The sequence below is a fragment of the Ranitomeya variabilis genome, chromosome 3, assembly GCF_051348905.1.
Source record: "Ranitomeya variabilis isolate aRanVar5 chromosome 3, aRanVar5.hap1, whole genome shotgun sequence".
NCBI classification, from domain to species: domain Eukaryota; kingdom Metazoa; phylum Chordata; class Amphibia; order Anura; family Dendrobatidae; genus Ranitomeya; species Ranitomeya variabilis.
In genome coordinates, this window is record NC_135234.1 from 706,664,602 (window position 1) to 706,680,749 (window position 16,148).

General features: G+C 45.4%; 1 protein-coding gene across 3 annotated transcripts in view; it reads right to left on the reverse strand.

Annotated features, from left to right (window-relative positions):
• Positions 1-16,148, reverse strand: part of BRCA2 (BRCA2 DNA repair associated) — a 114,140-nt gene that overhangs the window by 18,890 nt on the left and 79,102 nt on the right. For all 3 annotated transcript variants that reach the window (XM_077298246.1, XM_077298249.1, XM_077298248.1), the window contains exon 18: positions 10,765-10,920. In XM_077298246.1, the coding sequence (XP_077154361.1) occupies positions 10,765-10,920 (156 nt within the window). The remainder of the gene's footprint in view (positions 1-10,764; positions 10,921-16,148) is intronic.

The window sequence follows — 16,148 nt, forward strand, 5'->3', positions numbered from 1 at the left end:
CCGATCCGCTGCGGATCCGCGGCCGATCCGCGGCGGATCCGCGGCCGATCCGCTGCGGATCCGCGGCCGATCCGCTGCCGATCACGGGGGGGCGTCGGAGCACCGGGGGGTGACATAGGAGCAGGGGGGGAGCGGGCAGGAGGACGGGGGAGCGGAGCACAGGACGGAGGGGACCGGACCCCATAACGGAGCACTGGTGGGGCGATCGGTGGGGTGGGGGGGGGGTCACTTCAGGTTTTCCAGCCATGGCCGATGGTATTGCAGCATCGGCCATGGCTGGATTGTAATATTTCACCAGTTTTTTAGGTGAAATATTACAAATCGCTCTGATTGGCAGTTTCACTTTCAACAGCCAATCAGAGCGATCGTAGCCACGGGGGGGTGAAGCCACCCCCCCTGGGCTGAAGTACCACTCCCCCTCTCCCTGCAGATCGGGTAAAATAGGAGTTAACCCCTTCACCCGATCTGCAGGGACGCGATCATTCCATGACGCCACATAGGCGTCATGGGTCGGGAAGGGGTTAATGAATCTATCGGGCAGGCTTCACCACCCCTTCTCCTAGATCTGCCAATATTGGTGGAATTGGCTGAAATGGTGGTGAAATTGTCAAAAGAAGCAATTTTTTTTCGCCAAGTTACATAGTTATTAAGGTTGAAGGAAGACTTTAAGTCCATCTAGTTCAACCCATAGCCTAACCTAACATGCCCTAACATGTTGATCCAGGGGAAGGCAAAAAAAACCCCATGTGGTAAGAGTAAGCTCCACCATGGGGAAAAAAATTCCTTCCCGACCCCACATACGGCAATCAGACTAGTTCCCTGGATCAACGCCTTATCAAGGAATCTAATATATATAACCTGTAACATTATACTTTTCCAGAAAGGTATCCAGTTCCCTCTTAAATTTAAGTAATGAATCACTCATTACAGCATCATACGGCAGAGTTCCATAGTCTCACTGCTCTTACAGTAAAGAACCCGCGTCTGTTATTATGCTTAAACCTTCTTTCCTCCAGACGTAGAGGATGCCCCCTTGTCCCTGTCTCAGGTCTATGATTAAAAAGATCATCAGAAAGGTCTTTGTACTGTCCCCTCATATATTTATACATTAACATAAGATCACCCCTTAGCCTTCGTTTTTCCAAACTAAATAGCCCCAAGTGTAATAACCTATCTTGGTATTGCAGACCCCCCAGTCCTCTAATAACCTTGGTCGCTCTTCTCTGCACCCGCTCTAGTTCAGCTATGTCTTTCTTATACACCGGATACCAGAACTGTGCACAGTATTCTAAGTGTGGTCGAACTAGTGACTTGTATAGAGGTAAAATTATGTTCTCCTCATGAGCATCTATGCCTCTTTTAATGCATCCCATTATTTTATTTGCCTTTGTAGCAGCTGCCTGACACTGGCCACTGAATATGAGTTTGTCATCCACCCATACACCCAGGTCTTTTTCATTGACGGTTTTGCCCAGACTTTTAGAATTAAGCACATAGTTATACATCGTATTACTTCTACCCAATTGCATGACCTTACATTTATCCCCATTAAAGCTCATCTGCCATTTATCAGCCCAAGCTTCTAGTTTACATAAATCATCCTGTAATATAAAATTGTCCTCCTCTGTATTGATTACCCTGCAGAGTTTAGTGTCATCTGCAAATATTGAAATTCTACTCTGAATGCCCCCTACAAGGTCATTAATAAATATGTTAAAAAGAAGAGGGCCCAATACTGACCCCTGTGGTACCCCACTACTAAGCGTGACCCAGTCCGAGTGTGCTCCATTAATAACCACCCTTTGTTTCCTATCCCTGAGCCAGCTCTCAACCCACTTGCACATATTTTCCCCTATCCCCATTATTCTCATTTTATGTATCAACCTTTTGTGTGGCACCGTATCAAAAGCTTTTGAAAAGTCCATATACACTACATCTACTGGGTTCCCTTGGTCCAGTCCGGAACTTCCCTCTTCATAGAAGCTGATCAAATTAGTCTGACATGAACGGTCCCTAGTAAACCCGTGCTGATACTGGGTCATGAGGTTATTCCTCTTCAGATACTCCAGTATAGCATCCCTTAGAATGCCCTCCAGGATTTTACCCACAGTAGAGGTTAAGCTTACTGGCCTATAATTTACGAGTTCAGTTTTTGTCCCCTTTTTGAATATTGGCACCACATTTGCTATACGCCAGTCCTGTGGTACAGACCCTGTTATTATGGACTCTTTAAAGATTAAAAATAATGGTCTATCAATAACTGTACTTAATTCCTGCAGTACTCGGGGGTGTATCCCATCCGGGCCTGGAGATTTGTCAATTTTTGTGATTTTTAGACGCCGCAGTACTTCCTGCTGGGTTAAGCAGGTAACATTTAATTGGGAATTTTTATCACTAGTCATATTGGCTGCCATGGGATTTTCTTTTGTAAATACTGATGAGAAAAAGTCATTTAGCATATTGGCTTTTTCCTCATCCTCATCCACCATTTCACCCAGACTATTTTTAAGGGGGCCAACACTATCATTTTTTAGTTTCTTACTATTTATGTAGTTAAAGAATATTTTGGGGTTATTTTTGCTCTCTCTAGCAATGAGTCTCTCTGTGTCAATCTTTGCTGCCTTGATTTGCTTTTTACAGAATTTATTAAATTTTTTGTATTTATTTAATGCCTCCTCACTACCTACTTCCTTTAATTCTCTAAATGCTTTCTTTTTGTCCCTTATTGCGCCCCTTACAGCTCTATTTAGCCATATTGGTTTCCTCCTATTTCTATTATGTTTATTCCCATACGGTATATACTGTGCACAGGTCCTATCCAGGATGCTAATAAACGTCTCCCATTTTCTTTGTGTACTTTTATGTCTCAGGATATCGTCCCAGTTAATTGCACCAAGATCCTCTCTCATCCGTTGGAAATTTGCCCTCCTGAAGTTTAGTGTCCTTGTCACCCCTCTACTACACATCTTATTAAAGGAGACATGAAAACTTATTATTTTGTGATCACTATTCCCCAAGTGACCCCCAACCCTTATATTTGATATGCGGTCTGGCCTGTTGGTTAATATTAGGTCTAGCAGTGCCCCCCTTCTTGTTGGGTCCTGAACCAGTTGTGAAAGGTAATTGTCTCTCATAATTGTCACAAACCGATTACCTTTACTGGAACTGCAGGTTTCTGTTCCCCAATCTATTTCAGGGTAGTTGAAGTCCCCCATAATAATGACTTCTTGAGTCGCAGCTTCATCTATTTGCTTTACGAGGATATTCTCCATTGCTTCCATTATTTTTGGAGATTTATAACAAACCCCTATCAGTAATTTATTATTTTTTCCCCCTCCCCTTATCTCCACCCACAGGGACTCTACATTTTCATTAGATTCACCTATATTATCACTCAGGATGGGTTTTAAGGTTGATTTTACATATAGACACACCCCTCCCCCTCGCTTATCTGTACGGTCATTTCTGAAAAGGCTATAGCCCTGCAAGTTAACAGCCCAGTCATGGCTCTCATCCAGCCACGTCTCAGATATCCCCACCATGTCATAATTATGCTCCAACAACATTAGTTCTAAATCATCCATTTTGTTGGCGAGGCTTCTGGCATTAGTATACATGCACTTGATGTTCCTCTCTTTACCTCTATTGTTTCTTAATTTACTAACTGTTCTAACCCCACCCCCCATGCCACTGCCACCCCCAACTTCCTTATTTGTGCCCAGGTCTCTATCTGCACTATCTTCCCCTCCTATAAAATGAATACCCTCCCCCCCAATCCCTAGTTTAAACACTCCTCCAACCTTCTAGCCATTTTCTCCCCCAGCACAGCTGCACCTTCCCCATTGAGGTGCAGCCCGTCCCTAGCGTAGAGCCTGTAGCCAACTGAGAAGTCGGCCCAGTTCTGCAGGAACCCAAACCCCTCCTTCCTACACCAATTCTTGAGCCACTTATTAACCTCCCTAATCTCCCGTTGCCTCTCTGGTTTAGCACATGGTACAGGCAGTATTTCGGAAAATACCACGTTGGAGGTCCTTGCTTTCAGCTTGCAGCCTAATTCCCTGAAATCATCTTTAAGGACCTTCCACCTACCTCTAACTTTGTCATTTGTGCCAATGTGCACCATGACCGCTGGGTCCTCACCAGCCCCTCTCAGTAAACTGTCAACCCGATCAGCGATGTGTCGGACTCGAGCACCAGGTAGGCAGCACACCGTTCGACGATCCCTGTCTTTGTGACAGATTGCCCTATCTGTTCCCCTAATAATTGAGGCCCCCACTACCAGCACCTGTCTGGCCTGCCCTGCTCTCCTATTTCCCCCCTTACTGGAGCAGATACTCCTCCGGCTTTCAGAAGACATGCCTGGCTGCAGCAGTGCTACCCCTGTACTGGCACCCCCCTCATCTGCCAACTTAGCAAACTTATTGGGGTGAGCCAGATCAGGACTAGCCTCCCTGGCACTCTTCCCTCTACCCCGCTTTCTGAATGTCACCCAGCTACCTACTTCACTGTTCTGCAGCTCCATCCTACCATCCCCCTCCTCATCTATCCCATTGAGCGTCTGCTCTGTGAGCAGAAGACTCCTCTCCATATTGTCTATGGATCTCAGTGTTGCCAGCTGCACATTTAGATGCAGAATCTGGGATTCCAAATGCACAACGTGCTCACATCTCGCACAGCAGTATGCACCCTCGACCGGCTGATCAAGGACTGCATACATGTGGCAAGATGTGCACTGGATGGCATTAACAATAGTGGAGCACATTTCCTAATGGGGATTGCACCACACAGAAACGTTAAATAAAAAATAAATACAAGTATTAATTAAAAACAGACAGCAATTCCTCCCTTGGAAACTCCCTGATTCCAAAGTCACTGAATCACAAGTCACACTTACCGCCGTCCACACTTACGCTCAGGTCACACTCAGCTCGCTCACACTCGCTATGCTGAAGATTTATAGATTTTTTTTTTCTCTATTTCCCTTCAACAACAAGCCACCTTGCTGTTCAAATGCACTTCCAAAAAGGACTTGAGCCCCAAACAGCTGCCCCTTATAAACCCTTGATTATGACCGCCCACCCTAAGTTAACCCCTTGTGAATATAGCTACTCCCAATTCAGCAACTCACACAAATTCACACAGGTATTTGTTAACCCTCCGTCAGGGGCAACTGATCTGACAGGCGCAGCTCACTTACTTTCATTTCTCTATTTTCAGTGGTTTGTCTGGGAAACACCCTCCTCCCAGTACCTTCCTAACTTTAAAGGCTGTGTGAAACCTGAGAAGCCTCTTGTGCTGCAGAGCTGCAGGAGATCAGATATCAGTGTTTTGGCTCCTCAGGCTCATTGCCCCTGAATGCGTCACACCGTTGACAATTAGAATTTGCTGTTTTTATTCATCCCAATTGTTTTTTTAGCTTGTTTTATGAATAGCTAGTGCTAAATTTGTGGATTTGTCATAAAAGGTTTTGTTAGAAATAACAGTGTGCTTCTCAGGCACATTGCGCCCTAACACATATTCTCTCTCGCTTCAGCTTTTCTTCTGAAATGGTGAGGAGAATATTTGACTTGTCCAATGCTCTTCATGTTGAGCAAGTGCAAAATATACTGCTTGATGATGAGATAGACCCCTTACAGCTAGAAGATTTAGGGGAAGAAAGTGAAATTGCTTCAGAAGATGATGTGGAAAAATGTCCAGATGTGTCTGATACAGGTCAAGATGGAGAGAGTGAGGAGGATGCTCAAGACATAGAAACATATTACTTTTCTGGTTATTAAACATTTTTTTTTACACCTGATTATGTGTATTCTCATTTATTACATTGCTATTATGGTAACTGATCACATTTAGAGCATTGAAATTTTTAAAAAAGGAAAATATAGCCAATTTTCTAGCCTGTGCCGGACAGGCGCAATGCCCCTAAACTCGTTATGAAACATATTGCCCCTTGACGGAGGGTTAAAGGCCTTCCAAATACCTCCTCACTGAATCACAAGTCACACCTACCGCCATCCACACTTACACTCAGGTCACACTCAGCTCGCTCACACTCACTCAGGGTGGATAAAAATCAATGTTTTTTAAAAAAAATAAAAAAAAAATCGGATTTTTTTGATTTAAATCGGATTTTTTTGATTTAAATCGGATTTTTTTCAATAAACTGCTTTTTGAGGAAAATATTTTACCATCCAAAGGTTCTTCCATCATGAGATAAAGCTGAGTTGTTTAACTCAGTAGAATAAAGGCTGTATATGTGTAACATTCACAATGCCATGCTCTTCCAGAGGTTTCTGTAGGATTAGTGGGCAGTTTCTCTCCTATATTATCACAGACGCTCGCTTTACTTACGCAGTTCTCAAAACTGAATTTGACTCCGCAGAGGTCCCAGCCTCTTCTTCATGGCAAAAATGTTACAACATGAACAGAGTTGAGAAAAAGACCTTAATCCTATTGTTCTACAAACCTATGAATACAGAATCAACCCCTTCAGTGCCAAGTCCAAGAAGTTAGACAATATGTTTCTGATTGTTTGGAGTGGAATAGATCTGCACAACACAAGAAGAATGTGAATCTAAGTGTTTTGAGGAGGAAGGGCAAGCAGACAAAAAAATGAAAGTGAAACTTTGAGCACAATACTGCAGCATAGCCACAGACAGACAAGTCTGGATCTGTTTGTGTGTACGATCTGAGGTTTATTACATTCTTTCCTTATAATGGCAGCAGGCCGTAAAAGAGACCCAGTTTGGGAATATTTTAATGAAGCTCCTTCGCCTATCGGTAAGGCAGGCATGCGTGCAAAATGCAAACGATGCAACAAAGAGATGCAAGGCCTGGTGGCGTGAATGAGGCAACATCATGAGAAGTGCGGTGATGAAGATGACCAAAGAAAAACTTCACTATCAACATCTTCATTTCCCTTCTGGTTGCAGTTTTCATAATGTGATTTCAAACGGCAAACAAGTCCTTGGATATCCTTTTGACAGTATTTGCACTTTGCTCTTGCACCTTTCTTTCCAAGATCTGCTGCTGGCATCTCAACAAAATGAACCCAAATAGGGTCTCTCTTACGACCTGCCATGGCTCACACAGATCACTTATGAAGTTTGATTGTTACTACAGCCAAGTACTGCTGACTATCCAACAAGTTTGGGCATGTCAACTGAATGGAAAAAGAAACTAAACCAAAAGTGAAACCAAGCTAGAAGTGTGGAATTAAAGGGGCAGTATGAACAAAATGTGGAGGCTATTAATAGTTTATACAATTAAGACATGCTGCTTTTAAACACCTACCTATTGCCATATAGTAAAACAAAAAAGATTTTTACTTACTTTGGGGTCCCCCCCTCACCCTGGCGTTAGATCGTTGCCCCTAGTTTCATCCGTGTAACTATGGTGGCACATGCGCACTGCTCTCACTTCTCATTTTAATCGTGATTTATATTAAAAAAAACCTTTTGATTTAAATCAGTGATTTAAATCATGATTAAAATCGATCCGATTTAAACAGAAAAAAATCTTTTGATTTAAATCGTGATTTAAATCGGCGTGATTTAAATCAATCCACCCTGCACTCACTATGCTGATGATTTATAGATTTTTATTTTTTTTCTCTATTTCCCTTCAACAACAAGCCACCTTGCTGTTCAAATGCACTTCCAAAAAGGACTTGAGCCCCAAACAGCTGTCCCTTATAAACCCTTGATTATGACCGCCCACCCTAAGTTAACCCCTTGTGAATATAGCTACTCCCAATTCAGCAACTCACACAAATTCACACAGGTATTTGTTAAAGGCCTTCCAAATACCTCCTCACTGAATCACAAGTCACACTTACCGCCGTCCACACTTACGCTCAGGTCACACTCAGCTCGCTCACACTCGCTGTGCTGAAGATTTATAGATTTTTTTTTTTTTTCTCTATTTCCCTTCAACAACAAGCCACCTTGCTGTTCAAATGCACTTCCAAAAGTTCATGTTGTGCAAAATGTTTGTGACATTTGAGGTTGTTTTATGCTAGAATTCTGGTGAAAACACCTTGATAAATTAGGCCCAAAATTTACAGAAAACATTCTGCATCTCTAGGTACCGTATTTTTCGGACCATAAGACGCACCTAGATTTTAGAGGAGGAAATAAGAAAAAAAAAACTGAAGCAAAAAATGTGATCAATTCTGTACTTCGTATCACCTATCCTGGTATATATGGTCCCCCTCATCCCCATCCTGGTGTGCATGGTCCCCCTCATCCCCATCCTGGTATGCATGGTCCCCCTCATTCCCCATCCGGATATGCATGGTCCCCCTCATCCCCATCCTGGTATGCATGGTTCCCCTCATCCCCACCCTGGTGTGCATGGCCCCCTCATCCCCATCCTGGTGTGCATGTCCCCCCCCCATCCTGGTGTGCATGGGCCTCCTCTGTTATGATCCGGTGACCTTGGAGCCACATGAAACTTTCTCTGGAGTCGGTGGAACCTGTACTGACCGCAAATCCTGAACTAATACCGCAACTAGAAGTAGCAGTGGGGTGTGCCTAACAAACCCTAGACACCTCGACACAGCCGGAGGACTAAATACCCCTATAGATGGAAATAGGAATGCTACCTTGCCTCAGAGCAGACCGCAAAAGGATAGGCAGCCCCCCACGAATAATGACTGTGAGTAGGAGAAGAAAAGACACGCAGGTAGAAAACAGGATTTAGCAAAAGAGGCCACTCTAGCTAAATAGGACAGGATAGGACAGATTACTAGGCGGTCAGTATTAAAACCCTTCCAAAAATATCCACAGCAGATAATACAAAAAGTTCCACAATCTAACTAAAGACATGGAATGTATATCTGCCACTCCAGAGAATCCAACAAGACTGAGAAAATACTGACACAATCTAAGCTGGACAAGAAAACGCAAGAATAGCACTGAATTGTGAAACACACAGCATGTGTGCCACAGAAAAAAAAAACCAGACACTTATCTTTGCTGCTTTGGCAGAAAGGCAGGAGGAACCAGGCAGAGGTCCAACACCTCCCAACAACAATTGACAACTGGCAAGGACTAATGAATCCTGCACACCTAAATACCCCAGTCAGAACTGCAATCAGCAGACACACCTGACCAGGACTGCAACCCAGGGACAACTGCATTACCACCTACTACCACCGGAGGGAACCCAAAAGCAGAATTCACAACACTCCTCATCCCAATCCTGGTATGCATGGCCCCTTTATCTCTAGCCTGGTAGGCATGTCCCACTCATCCCTATCCTGGTATGCATGGCCTTTATCTCCGTCCGGGTTTGCATGGCCAATTCCTTATCCTGGTATGAAGTGCCCCATCTCTGTCCTGGTATGATTGGCCCCCATCCCAGTATGCAGGGCCCCATCAGAAAAACATAAAAAGAAAAAAACAAACCACTACACTTTCCTTCTTGCGCTCCCTCACAGCGTCTTGCATCAATGCCAGCAGCAGCTTGGCAAGGACATCATGCACTGCTTACAAGCCGAAGGACAACTGCCGGAATACTCACTGCTCGCCAGGCCAGGACTGTGTGTGGAGGGCAGTAAGCATTCATTGCTCTTTAGTAGCGCGCAGTGTCAGCCGCAGGCTTCCTGCAGCTGCCGGTGTTCACGTGTCCTTGGTACTAAAGGGATTGAATATTCACCGCATTCCATGCCCATGAGAGTGGAGCGCAGTGAATATTCATTCCTCTTAAGTAGCAGGCACACGTGACTGCCAGGCAGCCTGACACTGAGCGCGCTATTAAAGAGCAATGAATACTCGCTGCCCTCCACACACATAGTCCCAGCCTGGAGAGCAGTGAGTATTCCGGCAGTTGTCCTTTGGCTTGTAATCAGCGCTTGATGTCCCTGCCATGCATTGCTTACAAGCATAAAGCAGCTGCTGGCATTGGAGCAAGACGCTGCGAGTGAGCGAACAGAAGGTAAAAATAATGGTTTGGGTTTTTTGTTTTTTTTTAAATGTTTTCTGATGGGGCCATGCATACCAGGACGGAGATGGGGGCCAATCATACCAGGATAAGGATGGGGCCATGCATACCAGGACAGGGATGGGGGCCAATCATACCAGGATGCTATTAAAGAGAAATGAATATTCATTGCCCTCTAACATAGAATGTTAGAACTGGAAGAGACCTCCAGGGTCATCGTGTCCAACCCCCTGCTCAATGCAGGAGTCACTAAACTCACCACCTCTCATGGCAGCCTGTTCCACTCATTTATCTTCCTCACTGTCAAAAAGTTCTACTCTGTATTTTCTCCCTTTCAGTTTCATTCCATTGTTTCTCGTGTTTCTATGTCGGCAAAGAAATACCGAGATCCACCAAGTAATGATTTCTCTTTGGCAGAAATAAGTGTGCAATCCATTTAGAAAGTTGCTTGTGTGCACTTGCACATAGGTTAATATTGGTCAGTTTGCATTCCACACGCTCTTCTGATTGAAACCTACCAGGATGTTACAATATTTCAGTGGCTGATCATATGAGCGGCTGAGATACTAAATGCGAAGTATATACCAATACAGGAACATTCTGGATGCGTTACAAGATGACTAAAGGCAGACTCAAAACTGAAGAATTATATTAATGAAATAAAAAGCAAAACCTCCCCCTGTGTAGTCTTCTATGTTTGTTACTGACAGCAGGGGGTGGCGCAGACAGGACGTTGCCGGACTGTGGTTGCGTTCCTGTGTTTCACCCCATGCTGGAAATAACAGTAGTGTTATATAACAATGAGATCAGTCCAGTTCTCACCTGCATGGGGTAAATCCTCTGTAGAAGAACATCAACACAGCCGACCACGCCACCTTCAGCCAAGAGCGAAGACAGACAGAGGCAGAAAGGTCTGGGGTCACGATAATATCCCAGCTTGGCATGCCAGCGAGCAGGCCGAGTGCTGTTTCCTGCAATCTAGAAAACAAAGGAGAAATCTCAATCCGAATTTCTTTTTTTATGTGCAAGAATCATCAGTTCACATGAAGGCATTTATTATTTTTTTCCAAAGAGGAATCCAAACCACTTTGCGAATATACAGATCTCTTGTTGTATCTGTGTTGTGAACACAATTTTCATTCTGCATTTTATGGTGACTGTAAAAAGTTCTATGCAGCTAAGGCATTTTTCCATAAACACACATATTATGGGAAACGGTTATCAGATTCATGCTGCCCAAACCACGGGAAGCCTTAGGGTACCGTCACACATTGAAATTTCCATCGCTACGACGTTACGATTCGTGACGTTCTAGCGATATCGTTACGATATCGCAGTGTCTGACAGCCTACTGCGATCAGACACCCTGCTGAGAATCGTACGTCGTAGCAGATCGTTTGGAACTTTCTTTCGTCGCTTGATCACCCGCTGACATCGCTGGATCGTTGTGTGTGACAGCGATCCAGCGATGTCTTCGCTTGTAACCAGGGTAAACATCGGGTAACTAAGCGCAGGGCCGCGCTTAGTAACCCGATGTTTACCCTGGTTACAAGCGTAAACGTAAAAAAACAAACCGTACATACTCACCCGTCGGTGTCCTTCAGGTCCCTTGCCGTCTGCTTCCTGCTCTGAGTGCCGGCCGGAAAGTGAGAGCAGATCACAGCGGTGCTGCGCTCTGCTCTCACTGTACGGCTGCACTCAGAGCAGGAAGCAGACGGCAAGGGACCTGAAGGACACCGACGGGTGAATATGTACTGTTTGTTTTTTTACGTTTACGCTGGTAACCAGGGTAAACATCGGGTTACTAAGCGCGGCCCTGCGCTTAGTTACCCGATGCTTACCCTGGTTACCCGGGGACTTCGGCATCGCTCCAGCGCCGTGATTGCAACGTGTGACCGCAGTCTACGACGCTGAAGCGATGCTTATACGACGCTGCGACGTCACTAATCGTGCCGTCGCAGCGATGAAAATTTCAATGTGTGACGGTACCCTAAGACACCAACAGAGATTTTCAGAGGAAAAGATTCCTGGCTTCGCTTCAGAGACACAGGTCTGTTGAAGAGCCATCCAGGGTCTGCCACTGGGAGCCCCGAACTTGCCGAGTCTCGGTCCTTGGGCAGCTTTTCAAAGTAAGTAAATGTTTACTGTGAGACGCAGATTTTCGGAATGCAGCATACATGGCGGACACTGCACAGCCAGGGGTCCAATCTGTGCTGCCTGTAGTTCATTCAGCATGAATCTGAGGATAGGTCTTTAACGCCTATAAACAGGGTAGTTGAGAAATGTCTAATCACTGAGGGACCCGACGTTGGGCCAATCATTAGTCACTACAACAGCGGAGCAAGTTCACCCAAATTATTGCACCCCCATAATGAGGAGAAGCCTGAATGGAGAGGCCGTCCAGGATTCACACTTCTGCTCTGTTCAATTTCCATGGAGTGACGGAAACCACACAACGCTATTACTCACCGTCTGTCGTTCTCAGTGACTCGGACCTGAGTGGCACAGCGCATGCTCAAGGTACAAGCAATTATATAGATCTCACTTTAAGGGATCACCCTCACACTATCACTGGGGGTGGGTACTTCTCCCTGTATGAGTTGCTATCACTGGGGGCGAGTACTTCTTCTCCCTGTATGAGTTGCTATTATTGGCGGTGTGTACTTCTCCCTGTATGAGTTACTATCACTGGGGGTGGGTACTTCTCCCTGTATGAGTTGCTATCACTGGAGGCGTGTATTTCTTCTCCCTGTATGAGTTGCTATCACTGGGCGCATCCCTTCTTCTCCCTACATGAGTTGCTATTATTGGGCTTGTGTACTTCTCCCTGTTTGAGTTGCTATCACTGGGGGCGTATATTTCTCCCTGTATGAGTTGCTATCACTGGGGGCATGTATTTCTTCTCCCTGTATGAGTTACTATCCCTGGAGGCGTGTATTTCTTCTCCCTGTTTGAGTTGCTATCACTGGGGGCGTGTATTTCTCCCTGTATGAGTTGCTATCACTGGAGGCATGTATTTCTTCTCCCTGTATGAGTTACTATCACTGGAGGCGTGTATTTCTTCTCCCTGTTTGAGTTGCTATCACTGGGGGCGTGTATTTCTCCCTGTATGAGTTACTATCACTGGAGGCGTGTATTTCTTCTCCCTGTATGAGTTACTATCACTGGAGGCGTGTATTTCTTCTCCCTGTATGAGTTACTATCACTGGAGGCGTGTATTTCTTCTCCCTGTTTGAGTTGCTATCACTGGGGGCGTGTATTTCTCCCTGTATGAGTTACTATCACTGGAGGCGTGTATTTCTTCTCCCTGTATGAGTTACTATCACTGGGGGCATGTATTTCTTCTCCCTGTATGAGTTGCTATCACTGGAGGCGTATATTTCTTCTCCCTGTATGAGTTACTATCACTGGAGGCGTATATTTCTCCCTGTATGAGTTGCTATCACTGGGGGCATGTATTTCTTCTCCCTGTATGAGTTACTATCACTGGAGGTGTGTATTTCTTCTCCCTGTATGAGTTGCTATCACTGGGGGCGTGTATTTCTCCCTGTATGAGTTGCTATCACTGGGGGCATGTATTTCTTCTCCCTGTATGAGTTACTATCACTGGAGGTGTGTACTTCTTCTCCCTGTATGAGTTGCTATCACTGGGGGCATGTATTTCTTCTCCCTGTATGAGTTACTATCACTGGAGGTGTGTATTTCTTCTCCCTGTATGAGTTGCTATCACTGGGGGCGTGTATTTCTCCCTGTATGAGTTGCTATCACTGGGGGTGTGTACTTCTTCTCCCTGTATGAGTTACTATCACTGGGCGCATCCCTTCTTCTCCCTATATGAGTTGCTATTATTGGCAGTGTGTACTTCTCCCTGTTTGAGTTGCTATCACTGGGGGCGTATATTTGTTCTCCATGTACAAGTTGCTGTCATTGGGGGCGCGTACTACTTCTCCGTATAGTAGTTGCTATTACTGGGGGCATGTGCTTCTCCCTGTATATGTTGCTATTAGCGATGAGCGAGTATACTCGTTGCTCGGGTGGTCTCCGAATATTTATGACTGCACGGAGATTTTGTTTTCCTTGCCGCAGCTGGATGATTTGCTGCTACTAGACAGCTTGATTACATGTGGGGATTTCCTAGCAACCATGCAACCCCCACATGTACTCAGGCTGGGTAGCAGCCATAAATCATCCAGCTGCGGCAAGGAAAAGTAAATCTCCGAGCATTCATAAATACTCGGAGAAAACCCGAGTGTGCTCTTGGGAAGACTAGAGATTACGTGGTGGGAGATATCGGGAGAGTAGTTCAGAGATATATGGGGGAGACGGCTTTGTAGGTCAGTGTCAGTAGCTTGAAGTGGATACGTTGTGAAATTGGGAGACAATGAAGGGATTTGCAGAGGGGAGAAGTGGAAACGTAGCGAGGACAGAAGTGGATTAGAAGGGCAGCAAAAATACCGACAGACTGGAGAGGTGTGATGATGCAATAGGGGATGATGAGCTCGTAGGAGTCAAGGTCATGTGAGTGACATGAGCAGTTCGGAGAGAGAGGTAGTGGTCATCCTGCTACAGCTGAACAGCAAACAAGGGAGCAGGGTGCAAAAGCGCAGAGGTCGGCCCCTAGCCATTAAGTTGGCTGCTACGGCACCCCGCGATTGGCCTCTAGACCTTTCTCTGTCCATGTTGCCTCCTCATCCGATCAGAAAGTGCAGGCAGTGTGTTCACACTTTTGATGTTCTCACCTTGGTGCTGCTCACCTGTTTGCGGTGCAGCCTCACTTCTGCCTTCCTGCCTCATATGCGACTGACTCACTAGGTGGAACTCCACCATGCATATGCTGGATCTCTCCTGTGCGATTTGCAGCAGGCAATAGTGGAGCTTTTTATAGACTGTTCTGGTATTGCTATGGGGAGCAGTATTGCAGCTACATATTTGTTGAGTATTAATAATCTTATAATAATCTTTATTTTTATATAGCGCTAGCATATTCCGCAGCGCTTTACAGTTTTGCACACATTTTCAATGCTGTCCCCGTTGGGGCTCACAATCTAAATTCCCTATCAGTATGTCTTTGGAATGTGGGAGGAAACCGGAGTACCCGGAGGAAGCCCACGCAAACACGGAGAGAACATACAAACTCTTTGCAGATGTTGACCTTGGTGGGATTTGAACCCAGGACTCCAGCGCTGCAAGGCTGCAGTACTAACCACTGCACCACCGTGCTGCAGCTGGTTCAGACAAAGATTTGTACATATAAATCCATTGTAGTTAAAATAAGTAGAAATGATATGTTTCACGAGTGCCATTGAGCGATTGCTATTCCTATTACACATAAATTGGAGGAATTGAAATGGTACTATCCAACCTCTGCAAGCCTTATGCTGTTAGTTAGTCTTGCAGAGGATAAATCAGATAAGTTATCAAACTGAGGTAATATCTTCCAAACTGCCCACTGGGTAAATGTAGCGGCGGCTGGGCCTGAGGCGGAAAGCGTTTTGGGGCATGTCCTACTACCACCAAGGATTGTTGGATGTTTCTCTGTCCATGTTGCCTCTTCTTCCTCCACCGCCTCCTCATCCAGACAGCGTAACACCTGCACAACCAACTTCAGCACAGCCAGGGGTAAACTACAGGAGGATGTTCTGAAAATCATCCGCTTGTGGGAAAAATCCCACACCAAGCAGGAGGAGTGAATGGGAATCAAAGAACAGACACAGATGTGTGGTTGGTGCAAATAAACCTCTGGGCCTAGCCAGTGTGTCACGCATCCTTTGCCTGGCGCATGTGCTCAATTTGGTGATGCTGGGCTTCCTTAAAAATGACACGTCTGTAATGCCAGACTGAGGGCCTACGAGGAAGGGCAGAAGGTTTGGGTGTTGGTCCCTATGTTACAGAATAAATTGCAGGCCGCATGGCAGGGACCATACACTGTACATAAGCAGATACATTATGTTAATTATGTGGTGACCCTAGATGAGCATGCAAAGCGTCAGAAAGTATTTCATGTGAATATGCTGAAGGCTCATCATGACAGAGAGACCTGTGTCTTGCCTGTCTGTAGCCTGCCTGAAGAGGGGGAGGCTGATCTGTTACTAGATGTGGGGGCTGGGACTCAGTACATGGAGTCTCTGGAGTCAGCAGAGTTTAATCCTGAGCTATCCCACAGTCAGAGGTCTGAGCTGGCGGGGGCGCTCAGTGAGTTCACCGAA